At 40.3% G+C, this 15,500-nt stretch overlaps 1 protein-coding gene across 1 annotated transcript in view; it reads right to left on the minus strand.

Annotated features, from left to right (window-relative positions):
• Positions 1-13,823, minus strand: part of LOC113071043 (E3 ubiquitin-protein ligase rnf213-alpha-like) — a 123,221-nt gene extending 109,398 nt beyond the window's left edge. The window contains exons 1-9 of the mRNA XM_026244408.1: positions 13,770-13,823; positions 12,549-13,576; positions 12,278-12,432; positions 4,407-4,522; positions 4,010-4,161; positions 3,743-3,913; positions 3,472-3,674; positions 3,095-3,390; positions 2,274-2,533 (exon numbers count right to left, since the gene is read on the minus strand). Of these exons, the coding sequence (XP_026100193.1) occupies positions 2,274-2,533; positions 3,095-3,390; positions 3,472-3,674; positions 3,743-3,913; positions 4,010-4,161; positions 4,407-4,522; positions 12,278-12,432; positions 12,549-13,576; positions 13,770-13,823 (2,435 nt within the window). The remainder of the gene's footprint in view (positions 1-2,273; positions 2,534-3,094; positions 3,391-3,471; positions 3,675-3,742; positions 3,914-4,009; positions 4,162-4,406; positions 4,523-12,277; positions 12,433-12,548; positions 13,577-13,769) is intronic.
• Between the last annotated feature and the right edge of the window lie 1,677 nt (positions 13,824-15,500).

Below are 15,500 nucleotides of genomic sequence, written 5' to 3' on the forward strand. Positions count from 1 at the left end.
AATGAACAACAGACTGACGTACACAGTTTCAATGGAGGGACTGAGAGCTCTCGGATCTAAATCTAGAAATCTAAAATATCTTAAACTGTGCTCCGAAGATGAGCGGAGGTCTCACGGGTTTGGAATGACATGAGGGTCTTTAATTTTATTTTTGGGAAAACCAACCCTTTAACTAATTTAAAGTCCCAATTTTCCTTTTGTTTGCTCGAAGAATGAATAAGATTACAGAAATTTACAGCACTTTTAAAGCATTCAGATAGGATTAGCAGTTGAAAAGTTATAAAAAAATTTAAGAACAACAAGTTGTTTTTTATGCCGCGGGTGGCTGTCTCTGTCTTTGAAGGTTAAACCAAGGTTGTGGGTTAATGTAAGCTCTATTGACTGCTGTCAATTACCAGAGAAAGTTATTAATTGTTATTATTAGTAAAAACTAGGAATGCACAAATCTATTAGCCAATAAATGTTATCGGTATATATAGGCAATTATCTATTGGTAAGGAACCAATTATTTGAAAACAGTCAATGATCAGTCGATTATATCCTGTCAATCAAAAGGGCATAAAAATTGTCACAGAGGTGTAAGACTCACAGAGTCCAGAAGAAAGGGAGAAACACAGGTGGAGCAACTAAAACAAACAATAATGAGGTAACAAGATGGGCGGGGTCAGGAAATAGACAGGAAAGAGCACATGGCACCAAACAAACACAACACAAGCCATGTGCTCACAGAAAGACAGTGTCATATGGTGGCCATCCTGGGCACACCAGCTGAAGACTGTGATACAGTGTCAGACATTAAAGGATTAGTTCACCCAAAAATGACAATTCTGTCATTAATTACTCACACTCATGTCGTTCAAATTTGTTGGGTGAAATATCCCATAATGTAGAGCTTAGAAGTCAACATATTAATGCAATGGAATAATTAAAAAAAATGCACCATAGTTTTGGCCTGGGTTGCCAGGTCTGTGTTTTGCCTTCACCAAACATTATTTATAGTGTGCCTCTCATCCAAAAACTGCAAAGATCTTTGTGCTTTGTTACTTCTAATAAGGAACAAAGTCTCAGCTCTAAAATATTGTCCATTTTATGTAAAAATTCTAACAATAAATGCAGTTTTGTTGCTCTCAAAAATGACAGTTCAAGTGGCAGCGTGGACCGAAATACACATGAATGAACATTAGATGTTGAAAGATACAGTACAACTTGCAGAAATGTATCATGTCTCATGTTTATATCAACTGTTAATTATATATGCATGTTTAAATGTTTTGAATAGACTTTTTTTTTTTTTAACTACATTGTGCGCAATTAAGTTGTATACAAACATTTAAAACGTGTGTTTATTATATCGTAAAATAAACAGATGGTGAATATAATAGTTTGGGCTCTGTTGTTGATTTTAAACCCTAATATTATAGTGATTCACCAAATGAGAGTGTTGCCTATATAGTTTACAGCATTAGTTGGGAAAGACTTTTTTTTCCTTAAGAAATCCAAACTATTATATTTGCATCAGCACGTCATTATAAAAGTGAAGTGACGTGACATTCAGCCAAGTATGGTGACCCATACTCAGAATTCATGCTCGGGGAGCAGTTGGGGGTTCAGTGCCTTGTTCAAGGACACCTAAGTCATGGTATTGCCAGCCTGAGACTCGAACCCACAACCATAGGGTTAGGAGTCATACTCTCTGTGCATCCCTAGTAATAATTATTATTATCTGCTATTATTATGATCATGGCAGTGGGAGATTGTACTGAAGTGTTTAAAGCTATGGTGAAAGTGAAGAATTTTCTCTGCAGCTGCAGAGAAAATATGTTGTTTGGCTGAAGAATGGCCAAGGTTGCAAATTAATCGCTGTACCCACCACAGTCCTGGTGAACAGACAATTATTAGCTCAAATATTTAAATGGGTTAGAAAATGTAAAATAATTGACTTAATGCAAAATGAATTTGTGATTTAAAGCAGTGTGTAAGTCTTCTTCTCTTACATATAACACACAATAGTCTGTGTTCAAAATAACTGTATAAGGGGTGTTAAAGATATTACTTAAACCATGCCTTAATGTGAGCATGACATGGTATGCTCACAGCTATTAGAAGAAAATGCTCCCTCAGATCATACAGCCTTGGTCCAGTCACTGAACTGTCACACTGAGCAACTAATTTAGATTTTCTTCAGATCTGTCCTGCTTTGCCACACTGTTTTGAGGTCTTTACAATTCACGAATAACCTGTAAATTATACAGCAATAATACAGCAGTACTCACTTGTTTATTACTGAGAACGATTCTGTCATTTCATTCCAGAAAGACAGGAACTCCTCCTCAGGTAATTTTGGCAGGCAGAGGGCAGTGCAGAGACGAGAAAGAGTCCCTCCATCTAAATCTAGACTAAACTGTCTCCACACATAGAGCATAATGAGAGCAGCATTCAGTGGCTCCATTATGAATGCATTTTTTTCTTCAATGCCTGTTTGTAGGTCTGGAGTCACACACTTCAGCATGAACCCCTTCAGAAGCTTTCTCACCTGACAGGATGAAAATGAGACAATATGCTGACTTTCATATTGACATCAGCATTTAAACTACAGTTAATGTCTTTCAGTTTGTGATCAAAAAGGCACTGTTCAACAAAAAGTGGAAATTTATATTTTTACCATAGAGGTGTACTAAATTTTTATCTTTTGCAGATATTCACATTCATGTCATTCCAATCTCGTAAGACCTTCTTTCTTTAGTGGAAATAATTGCATAAAATTAATGAAATAATAGAAGTGAAACTGTCAAGCTCAACTAATTAATTTCTTCAACATAACTCATGAATGTGTGTATATATTTTTAATATTTACATTTATGCAGTTAGCAGACGCTTTTATCCAAAGCGACTTACAGTGCTTATTCAGGCTAACATTTCTTTTTCTACCTAACGTGTTTCCTGAGAAGCGAACCCACAACCTTTTGCACTGTTCTACCATATAGCTAGGGAATTTTTGCTTTTGTGTTCCATGAAGTCACTCGAGCTTGGAATGACATGTGGATCAGGGAAATGATGACAGTCAGAATTTTATTTTTGGTGATTTTACACTTACATCATTTTCACCATAATTAAGTAAGACCCGTTTAACTTCTGTGCTTTCAAATATAAAAGGGGTGCCATAGACGTCATAAAACTGCTGCAGTTGACAAAAGAAGTTGCTGAGGTTCATTTTGCTCCAGCATCTCAGAAGGGAAAAGATAGAGTCCAGCATGACTGAACCAGCAATTTCTCTTCCCTTGATTATTTTTTTCCTCTGCTCAGAAAGCACAAAATCCATCACTCGATTGATCACAGTTTTTGGTTCTGATGGTTCTGAATAGATGATATCATCATACTGATGCCATTCTCCTGCAATATATGGTAAGAACTCATTTGGTCTGTCAAATAAGGAATATTAAACATGAGTATGAACTTCTAAGCTTTACCTACCTTCATTAGTTAGGAGATGTGGTTTGACAAACAGACATCTGTTGGTGATTTCTTTTGAAGCCGGGTTGTAGATGTATTCATAACGTAATTTATCCTTTTTAGGTTTATACACAACATACTTGTATGGGATGGACACGGATACAGCATCAGTCTTTTTGCATTCACATTTCCCTTCCACAAAAAATCCATTCTCTCCGAGATTCCTGTAATCAAATTATTCTTCAACAAGAGTTTCCAGTGAAGAATAAATAATACGTAGTCCTTTACTTACCTTGACACATGCAGCTCAGCCAAATTGTCGTCCCAGCTACCAAAGCGACTACCGGCCCTTATGAAGATACGATGTTTTTCTGGTTTAAACTTAAAGTCTTTTGAAACAACTGCATGAAAGTGAATGGTGAGTCTGTCACTGGAACTTATTTGTTGATTTGATGCTGGACTTCTGCAATTCAAAAATATTGTTAAGATAATAAACAAAGAAAAAAATATACACTAACAAATTCTTTGAAAAAGAACATTCAGACAATTCTGTATTCACCTTTTTGGCGATGTGAAATACTGACTTTCTGTATTCACACTTTCATAGTATTTCTGGTCAGCAGCAAAATCTGTCTTCCCATGGACAGACTTCACCTGCTCCAGACTGTGCTCGACCTTCACCGGTGGATCTACACTGGAACCATTATTCTTCTAAATGCAAAATAAATCAAAATAGTCATCATTTAACTTCCGTGTCTATGCTTTATGTGTTCATCAATTAGCTTTAGCTCCCTCTGGGGCTAGTTCTCAAATTAAGTGTGACCCCTGTGAGAAGTTTAGAATATTGTGTAAATTTCAGAAATTGCCTGCACACAGGATGAATGAAAATAAGAAACCTTTTAAAAATCTTATTCTAGAGCTATTATGTTGTTAAAACTGATGTTCATGCTAGGCACCTCTTTCTCTGGGTTAGAGTTGTTGATATCTTCACTTATTCGTGTTGAAGATACACTGGCATTCTGGTAATCCAGCACTTCTGATTCATGTCTGATATGAGACTCTTGTGATTTGTCTGATAAACAAAAAAAAAAAAAAAAAAAAAAAAAGTCACGCAGCAGTGGTGAACATTTTACTTTGATAAGGTACTTTAGTATATTTTACAAAAAAATTTACTTCATATTTCAAAGAATTGTATAAAAACACATAATTCATTGTTATCTTAAATGGAAGAAAATGGCACACACCCTTAATTAACCTGTTGAATTGAGTCACAAATCTACCATTATGGTTCGTTCACAAATCGCACTGATTCGACTCCAGCTGTTCTCACTTACCAGTCTGCAAATCTTCAGTTAACAATTCACTGAATTGTTCATGTCTGACTCAAATGAGCCAAGAACCAGGAGATCCTCAGAGCTTGAATGCACACGACTGAATGCACTAACTGTAGTATTGATAATTTTTTAATTAAAATCATAATTTAGTCATAAAATGAGTGAGTTCAAAAATGTGAGTTATTTGTGAACTAAATCTGAGGGAAAAGAATTAAGGCCATTACGATGCTTGAATGTGAACATGTCACCAACTGTTCAAAGTAGACCACTAAGTTAAAACTACAATATAATACAAAATACTGTCTCATGCATCTACCTCATTTCCATAGCTTTTTCAAATGATATAAAACTAGGAGTGTATCTTCTTAGGATGTTAACATTTTTCCCCACGTGACATCTGTTTTATATATTATCTGTATTTAATACTGCAGTGTAGCAGTATAAAAAGTATAATATGTTGTTTCTTCTCATAAATTAACATAACAACATCTATAATACATTTTAAAACTTACTTATTTGTGGTTGTAACAAACTGTGTTGTGCTCAGTTTTTCGTTCAGGCTAATTACTAGCAGCTGCAACTCATTGTAAGCATGTCTGAGAGTGACCAGAAGAGTATAAATTGTGCACTCACTTCTCCCCCAGAACTTACTGAACTTCTCATTGTTCACGTTCAGTGAGAACCAGTGATTATTTCTTTGAGATAGGTGTGAGACCTATAGTTGGTTTTGTTGTGTTGCGGCATCTGGCTTTTGGTTTCCTTGCTGGTTTGTCCTTGTGTGGGTAATTAAAAGCTATTATGAAACCGGAGACTGACATTTTATGTTTGCCCTCATGGGTATGGGCTGGACGGCATATTATAATTCAGTTGTAATTGTTGACTGGCTTTTAGTTTGGTTACCAGTAGGGCTGTCACTTTTAGTTCGAAAATCGATTGCACAATTGATCGGACCAACCCAAAAAAGTTTCGAAAATGGAAATAGGGAATCGATTTTAACCAAATATGTACACTACTACTTTTAAAAGAAATAAACAATAAAAAAATATAGATGTAACATAATTCACAAACAAGCAGAAAAAGAAAATAAAGAATTCTGAAAGTGCAGTATGCCTTGCGAAAGCTAGACAGAAAATACGCGCCTATAAGACCCAGTGACATCGAAAGCGACCTCTTATGCTGCGTTCACACCAAAAGCAAATAGAGCATCTGGCGCGAATGTTTTCAATGTTAAGTTAATGTAAAGACGCATTTACGTGCGTCTGGAGGTCTCGCGGCGTGGTAGACGCGAATTCACCGCATTCGCGCATCTAGTTACAGGAGATTCTGAGTTATGAAAAGGACCATTGCAAGCTGACAGCGACCGGTAATACCCCCACCTTTCGCAGCTGTACATGAGTGTCTCTGGGACATCAGTGCGGTCAGAGCACGTCTTCTCAACAGCTGGACATATAGTGAATAAAAAACGCTCTGCTCTGGACCCCGAAAATGTTGATCGACTTGTTTTCCGGTCCAATAAATTTGTAATGGCCCTAGCCTTTTTGCTCATGCCTGCCTAGTGCCGCCTAGACTAAGCGTCGGTTACATTCAATAAAAAAAATAAAAAAAAAACACACATGGCCTGTTCTCAGGTCCATTTAAATTTTCTTACCGGGAGCGGTAAGAGAAACGACCAATCAGAGCTGCGGTCCGTAACTTTTTTTTGTGTTCAAAGTATACAAAATGTATATAATAAGAAAGTACACCATGAATCCATTTTCCAAACCATGTTTTTAGCTTGTCCTGAATCACTAGGGTGCACCTATAATAAGTGTTTATATTCAGACTGTTTTAGATTGCTTCAGGGGTACCGTGGCGGAGTAACCCAGTACCTTTGTGATTCTTCATAGACATAAACAGAGAGAAGTAGTTCCGGCTACAATGTTCTTCCGCAAGACGCAAGCAGTTCTGTTTATTAACCGCTAGAGCGTCAAAAGTTACCGACTGCAGCTTTAAAGTTTACATTTTTTGAATAGTTGTTTGAAATGGATTGATCATTATTTAAAATAATCTTGGAGATTTTTGAATTGCCTAAATCATAAATGCAGTCAGGTTGAAGCCTGCAGTAATGTTTTTCTTTTGTTATGGCAGCCGTCCCCTCTGCATATATATTTTTTCAAGAATGTTGCACTCCTTTTGCTGTTTGCTATTCTGCACGAAACTTCATGCCAATAAATAAGAAATATTGCTGACTTGTGCGTTTCCAGCGCTCTCTTTATGTTCGTCCGTTATTTGATGTTGAAAAAGGAAACGTCTTTTTTTAGACATGGAAAATAGGTTTTTCAATCGATTCAATGAACACTTAAAGGGTTAGTTCGCCCAAAAATGAAAATGATGTCATTAATAACTCACCCTTATGCTGTTCCAAACATGTAAGGCCTCCTTTTATCTTCTGAACACAGTTTAAGATATTTTAGATTTAGCCGGAGAGCTCTCAGTCCCTCCATTGAATCTGCGTGTACGGTATACTGTCCATGTCCAGAAAGGTAAGAAAAAAATCATCAAAGTACTCCATGTAAAATCAGAGGGTCAGTTAGAATATTTTGAAGCATCGAAAATACATTTTGGTCCAAAAATAGCAAAAACGACGACTTTATTCATCATTGCCTTCTCTTCCGTGTCTGTGTGAGAGAGAGTTCAAAACAAAGCAGCTGGATTTCCGGTTCGCGAACGAATCATTCAGTTCACCAAATCGAACTGAATCGTTTTAAACGGTTCGCATCTCTAATACGCATTAATCCACTAATGACTTAAGCTGTTAACTTTTTTAATGTGGCTGACACTCCCTCTGAGTTCAAACAAACCAATATCCCGGAGTAATTCATGTACTCAAACAGTACACTGACTGAACTGCTGTGAAGAGAGAAATGAAGATGAACACAGAGCCGAGCCAGATAATGAACAAAACATTGACTCGTTCACGAGTGAAGAACCGGTTGCATCGGTGTTCGGATCACCAGTAGTTCTTTCGGACAGTTCGATTCAATAAACCGGTTGAAGAAAACGGTTCACCGGTTCTTTTGCGCTCGATGTAATGGCGTCATTGGCGATGATTGCCCTTGATTCAAGCCTTCAGTTTACCCACACCCATAACACTAGCACAGAATCAGTTCAGAATCAATCACCAAAAGAATCAGTTCAGTTCAGACACTCTGTGTGTCGGTCTGCTTCACGCTGAATCACACATGCGCAGTATCATCGGCTCCTCAGTTCACGAATCGGACACGTCTGACAGAAACGGTTCTTCACTCGTGAATGAGTCAGTCTGTTGTTCATTATCTGGCTCGGCTCGGTGTTCATCTTCAGTTCTCTCTTCACAGCAGTTCAGTCAATGTACTGTTTGAGTACATGAATTACTCCGGGATATTGGTTTGTTTGAACTCAGAGGGAGTGTCAGCCACATTAAAAAAGTTAACAGCTTAAGTCATTTGTGGATTAATGCGTATTAGAGATGTGAACCGTTTAAAACGATTCAGTTCGATTTGGTGAACTGAATGATTCGTTCGCGAACCGGAAATCCAGCTGCTTTGATTTGAACTCTCTCTCACACAGACACGGAAGAGAAGACAATGCTGAATAAAGTCGTCGTTTTTGCTATTTTTGGACCAAAATGTATTTTCGATGCTTCAAAAAATTCCAACGGACCCTCTGATGTCACATGGACTACTTTGATGATATTTTTCTTACCTTTCTGGACATGGACAGTATACCGTACACACAGCTTCAATGGAGGGACTGAGAGCTCTCGGACTAAATCTAAAATATCTTAAACTGTGTTCCGAAGATAAAAGGAGGCCTTACATGTTTGGAACAGCATAAGGGTGAGTTATTAATTACATAATTTTCATTTTTGGGCGAACTAACCCTTTAAGTCTTAAAAATCGAAAATGATTTTTTCACAAAAGTGACAGCCCTAGTTACCAGTTTCTGTTGGATTTCTTCTAAATTAATCTTAATTGTGAAATGTAGGGAGAGAATGCAGACAGATAAAGTTTTAATTGTTGGTGATTTTAATATCCATGTTGATAATGAAAAAGATACATTGGGATCAGCATTTATAGATAGGGATGCATGATAATGATTTTTCATGGCCGATTCCGATACCGATTTTTTTACAAGCAAACTGGCCAATTCCGATACCGATTTCTCTGATTTTTTTTTTTATTTAAGCAACAAACAAGAAAGAAGGAAAGTGTGCATAAAAAAAGATGTTTATTTGGTATTTAATAGGCCAAACTGGCTTTTGGCTATTGAAAACAATAACCGTAACCATCTGAAATTAATGGCAGTAACTGCACAGTAAGTAGTCTACATTCAATACAAACATAGATGTTACAGACATCAGCATTTAGCTTTTGTTTTTGAATTAGGTTGAAACTACATAGAACTGGCCTTAAATTAAAAGATTAACTGTAACCATGTGAAATTAGAGGCAATAACTGCATAGTTCTACAATCCAAACAACACAATCAACACACATTCAATAAAAGCTTTCTTAATCAGCATTCAGTATTTGTTTTAGTTTTTAAATTTGCCTTAAAAAAGGTATTTACCAGTGAGACTAAATAAAAGTATGCTATATAAATACATTATTCCAAAATGTTAAAATCAAATAATGTTGGTGCGAATAAAACAAGGATGCAAAGTGTTTCATTCATCCAATTAAAAAAATGAGGATAATGATTCACATCTACATTTTTTTACTTGAGCCAATGAAAAATTGAACCAATGAACTTATTGTCTCAAGTAAAAAAAGTATAGATGTGAATCATTAACCTAAAAATTTTTAATTGGATGAATGAAACACTTTTTTTGAGTGTGCTACAGCAGGTGATTTTTAAATCAAATTAAGTCGATGTAAATTTAATGTAAAAATAAAAATAATCATGCTATAAAGAACTGACATTTATTTCTGGCTTTTCAAACGTGTAGCAAGTTCTACTTTACAAAAAAAAAACATTTCAGTTTTGTCACAGCTTAGTCCGTTTCGTTTCTCATCCAACACGTGAGAAGTTGAGCTGAACATCTGTTCAGGGCGCGAACCGTTACAGTATGCTCGCGCAGCTTTAGTGCGAGCAGGAAAGGGGCTTATTTTGTACATCAGTACACTAACGGCTTTTTGCTTCCTGCTATCTGTGCCTCAGACGTGTAGCTCTGCACTTCCAGTGCTGAACGGCTGCCCGTGTCCTGTGCACAGATTTCAAAATACTTCCACACAAATGACATAGCGAACGATTACAATGTAGTATGTGCACGCGGGCGCACTTCCGGGAAAATCGGCCGAAAAAAAATAAAATAAAAAAAAGGCCGGTTCCGATTTATGACCGCTCAACCGGTGCATCCCTATTTAGAGATATTCTAAACTCAATTGGGGTTAGAAAACACGACTCAGGACCTACTCATTGTCGAAATCATATTCTAGATTTAATACTGTCACATGGAATTGATGTTGATGATGTTGAAATTATGCACCAAAGTGATGATATCTCAGATCATTATTTACTTTTGTGCAAACTTCATATACCCAGAACGTCTCGGTTACGTCTGTAACCTTGGTTCTCCGAGAAGGGAACGAGACGATGCGTCGATAACGCCTTAACTGCGTGAGTGCGTCTGCGTCCATGTCAACTAGTCCAATGGCGAGAGTGAGCGTCAGGAGTGATGTCACGACTAGGAATTGATAAAAACCACAACTGGAGCAACTGGTGTTAGCTTCGACAGTGCCGAAGCAAGTCGATCACAGTTACGAAGGAAGTATGGCAGGGAGACGCATCGTCTCGTTCCCTTCTCGGGGAGCCAAGGTTACAGACATAAACGAGGGAGAGACGATGCCTCGATAACGCCTTGGGAATGAGAATACCCAAACCGCCATGATTACAAGTACCTGAGTGTCAGCCAGAAAGAACTAACACCTCAAGAATTAAAAAACCTGAGACCCGGGAGTAGCGTCCAGGTCTAGGCTATAAAACCTGACGAATGTGAGTGCCAGCCTGCCACATCACAGACATCCTGAAGAGAGGCCCCAGATAATAAGCCTCTAGAGGCCGCCATACTCCTAGTAGAATGAGCTCTGACCCCCAAAGGGCACGATAGGTCAGAAGACTCATAGGCAAGACGGATAGCCCCAACTATCCACTTACTAATTGTCTGTTTAGTGGCAGGAAGACCTTTCTTAGGTGACCTGAAACAAACAAACAGCTGATCGGATTTCCGAAAAGAAGAAGTCCAATGAACATAAATGTCCAATGCTCGCACCGGCCACAAGAGGTTAGACTTTTCCTGGTCCGATGATGCAAACGGGGGAGGACAGAAAGCCTGCAGAACAATTGGTCTCGGAACAAAGGTCGGTACCTTAGGGACGTATCCCTGCTTAGGGTAGAGAAATGCTTTGACCATCCCAGGTGCAAATTCAAGGTAGGTTGGAGAAACCGAGAGAGCCTGAAGGTCTCCGACTCTTTTAAGGGATGAAATAGCAAGAAGAAAAGTAGTCTTAAACGAGAGAAACTTCTCAGAGACTGAATCTAGGGGTTCAAAAGGAGTCCTAGAAAAGCCTTCTAAAACTATAGCCAGGTCCCAGGCCGGCACTCTAGTACGAGTTGCAGGTCTCAGCCTCGAAGGAAACGAGAGATAAGAGGGTCTCGACCCAGAGATGCACCGCCCACCGGGGCGTGGAAAGCCGAGATGGCCGCCACGTAAACCTTTAAGGTGGATGGACATAGACCAGAAGTGAAACGGTCTTGTAAAAACTCAAGAACTGAGCCAACAGAGCAGTGGACGGGGTCACACTGATGTTGGTAACACCAAGAAGAAAAAACATTCCATTTGAGTCTATAAAGTTTCCTCGTAGCTGGAGCTCTGGAGCTAAGAATGGTCTCCACAACCTCAGTTGAGAGACCACTCTCTATGAGTTGCGCCCCTTCAGAGGTCACACCCAAAGCTTCCAAATCTCTGGCCGGGGGTGAAATATAGTGCCCCCGGCCTGAGATAGAAGGTCTTTCCTGATCGGGATTTCTAAGGGAGGACCTACGAGGAGATGAATCAGGTCCGCAAACCAGATTAGACTCAGCCAGTGTGGAGCTATGAGAAGTAGACTTACTCCGTCCTGGCGGAAAAGGCATACAGACGTAGCCTCGGCCAAGTCTGTACCATAGCGTCCAACCCCAGGGGTGCTGGATGAGTAAGGGAGAACCATAGTGGACAGTACGTAGTGTACTGAGATGCAAACAGATCCACTTCTGCTTGGGCATAAAATTCCCATATGAGCTCCACCACCTCGGGGTGAAGCCTCCATTTCTCTGGCCTCAGCACCTGCCTCGACAGGGTGTCTGCTCCAATATTCTGAGTCCCTGGTATGTCCCCTGGATCTGGTGCGCTAATTTGCAGAGTGTGCGGGAGCGCAGACCCCCCTGGCCGTTGATGTAAGAGACCACCAATGTATTGTCTGTGCAGACTAGCACATGATGGTCCCTCAAGTCTGACAGGAAGTGCCTCAAAGCTTTGAAGACAGCCATCATCTCCAGGCAGTTGATGTGCCAGGAGTGATGATGGCTCTCCCACAGACCCTGAGCTGAGCGGCCTTCCATTACTGCTCCCCAGCCGGTAAGGGAAGAATCTGTCGAGATAGTAACCCGATGACAAAGAGCTCCCAATACCGGACCCTGGGGCAGGAACCAGTGTTCTCTCTATATGACCAAGGCGCGGAGACACCGCCGTGTGATCTTACGTTACAAAGTGGGTTTCCCCTTGGGGAGAACCCTCTGGTCCTGAGCCACCACTGTAAAGGTCTCATGCCCAGCAGGCCAAAGAGGATCACATTGGACGCTGCTGCCATGAGACCCAACAATCTCGCGAACTGTTTCACAGTGCGTGACTGGCATAGCTTTAGCTCTGATGTGGCTGTGAGGATGTTGGCTATAAGAGCGGGCGAAAGAGCGGCTCGCATCGTGACCGAATCCCATACCACCCCAAGAAAAGTGGTCTTCTGTAATGGAGATAGCACACTCTGCTTGGTATTGAAGCCTCAAACCCAATTTCTGCATATGAGCGAGGACGACATCTCGATGCAGAACCGCCAACTGTTCTGATTCCGCTAAAATCAACCAGTCGTCCAAGTAATTCAGAATACGTATGCCCTGCAGCCTGAGCGGGGCCAGAGCTGCATCTACGCACTTCGGGAATGTGCGGGGTGAGAGAGCTAGACCGAAGGGAAGTACCTGATACTGGTATTCTTTGCCCCCGACAGAAAACCTTAGGAACTTCTTGTGCTGAGGGAGGATGAAGATATGGAAGTACGCATCTTTTAGGTCTATCGTGACGAACCAGTCCTCGGATCTGATTTGAGTCACGATTTGTTTGAGTGTCAGCATCTTGAATTTTAATTTCTGAACTGTATGATTCATCAGACGAAGATCTAAAATGGGACGCAGCCCTCCATCCTTTTTTGGAACAATGAAATAACGGCTGTAAAAACCTGATGCCCTGTTGGGAGGATACACCTGCTCTATAGCATTCTTAGCTAAAAGAGATTTTACTTCTTGCTCCATTACCAGAGCTTGCTCGGGATGCACTACTGTGAGCAACACCCCGTTGTAGCGTGGGGGACGAGAACCGAACCGGATTCTGTAACCCTTCTCTACTATCTGCAGGACCCATTGAGATATATTCGGCAGACTTTTCCATTCTGTCAGACATTCTAATAAGGGAACCAGCCTCTCGAGGCTGGCCTCTGGTGTAACTTGAACCGCTAGTTCGGGGACCTGAAGTCGAACCGCAAGAAACACCCGAGCTAACTGCTCTTGAACCCCCCTCAGAGGGAGCGAGCCTGACGCAGCGTCTGGTAGACGCAGTGCCAGAGACCCGCTGGAGACTGCTGCGCCCCGAGGCACCAAGGGTGGCGGGGGTGGCAGAACGGCCCCGTGAGAGCACCGAGACGGGACGGGCACCTTATACTGAGGTGTACACCGCACAGTCTCGATTGTGGCTGCCCTCACAGGTCTGACCCATTTGGCGTCAGGACCTTTTCTTCTGAGCCAAAGCTTTCTTAGCGAGAAGAACAGTCCTCAGATCTGGCTTCTGCTTAGATTGCTTTGGCTGTGAGTGCTGGCTCGGCCCCCGTGATTTTTGAGGAGGAGCGCGAGACGCAACACACAATATGAGGAGCATGACGGCTGGGGCTGCCTTGCACGCCCAGCAGCCTCAGGAGGATTAGATCGGCGAGGAGATAACTTTTAAAAGCTTCAAATTGCTTTTTATTTTCTTGAAATCTTTCAACCACCTCATTCACAGCATCACCAAACAGACCATCATGAGAAATGGGAGCGTCTGAGAGAAAAGATCTATCTTTATCTTTAATATCTGAAAGATTAAGCCAAAGGTGTCTTTCTGTAGAAACCAAAGCAGCCATAGATCTACCAATAGCACGTGCTGTTTCTTTAGTCGCCCTGAGTGATAAATCCGTAGCCTGACGAAGTTCACAAATTTCTAAATCCCCCAGCAGCTCTGCCTGATAAGCCTGAAGCAAAGCCATCGAGTGAAGGCAAGCTCCAGCCTGACCTGCTGCTATGTAAGCTTTACCTACTAAATTAGATGTGAATTTTAAAGGCTTTGTGGGCAAAGTGAGGTTCTTAATAGATGATGCTGAACCAGGGGAAAGATAGCTTGCGAGCGTTTGTTCCCCGGGGCATCGCTTTATAACCAAATTCTTTCAGCCCTCTTACTTGTGTGTATTGCTTGGAGAAACACACTGTTTGAATAGTTGTTTCCCCATAATATAAACTTGTACAAGTACAAGTACAAGTTATCTTCCTGATATATCTGAATTCCTTAGCATATCAGAACAACTTGATGATGTACCAGAAACTATGGACTCTCTCTTTTCTAGCATTTTAAATAAAGTTGCTACTTTACGCTTAAGGAAGGTTAAGGAAACCAGTATGACACCATGGTATAATGAGCATACTCGCACCCTAAAGACAGCAGCCCGAAAAATGGAGCGCAGCTGGAGGAAAACAAAACTAGAGCTATTTCGTATTGCTTGGCGGGAAAGTAACCTATCCTACAGAAAAGCATTAAAAACTGCTAGATCCTATTACTTTTCTTCCCTTTTAGAAAAAACAAACATAACACCAGGTATTTATTCAAAACATTAGCTAAATTAACAAAAAATAAAGCATCAACAAGTGTTGACATTTCCGAACATCACAGCAGTAATGACTTTATGAGCTACTTTACTTTTAAAATTGATACTATTAGGGATAAAATTGTAATCATTCAGCCGTCAGCTACAGTATTGCATCAGACAGTGCACTATAGATCCCCTGAGGAACAGTTCCACTCATTCTCTACTATAGGAGAGGAAGAATTGTTTAAACTTGTTAAATCATCTAAACTAACTACATATATGTTAGACCCTATACCATCTAAGCTCCTAAAAGAGGTGCTTCCAGAAGTCATAGATCCTTTTCTGACTATTATTAATTCCTCATTGTTATTAGGATATGTCCCCAAAACCTTCAAACTGGCTGTTATTAAGCCTCTCATAGTGTTGGGTGATATGGTCATTTTTCAAATCGTCATATCGTCAGCCTGTGAAATCGACAATACATGATATTATATGGTCTTCATCCCTCCTGGGGTGGCGCCACTCTTCTCTCTAGAAATATGGCAAATAGTCTTAGTGTT

This window comes from Carassius auratus, unplaced genomic scaffold (assembly GCF_003368295.1).
Source record: "Carassius auratus strain Wakin unplaced genomic scaffold, ASM336829v1 scaf_tig00005797, whole genome shotgun sequence".
Classification (NCBI taxonomy): Eukaryota; Metazoa; Chordata; class Actinopteri; order Cypriniformes; family Cyprinidae; genus Carassius; species Carassius auratus.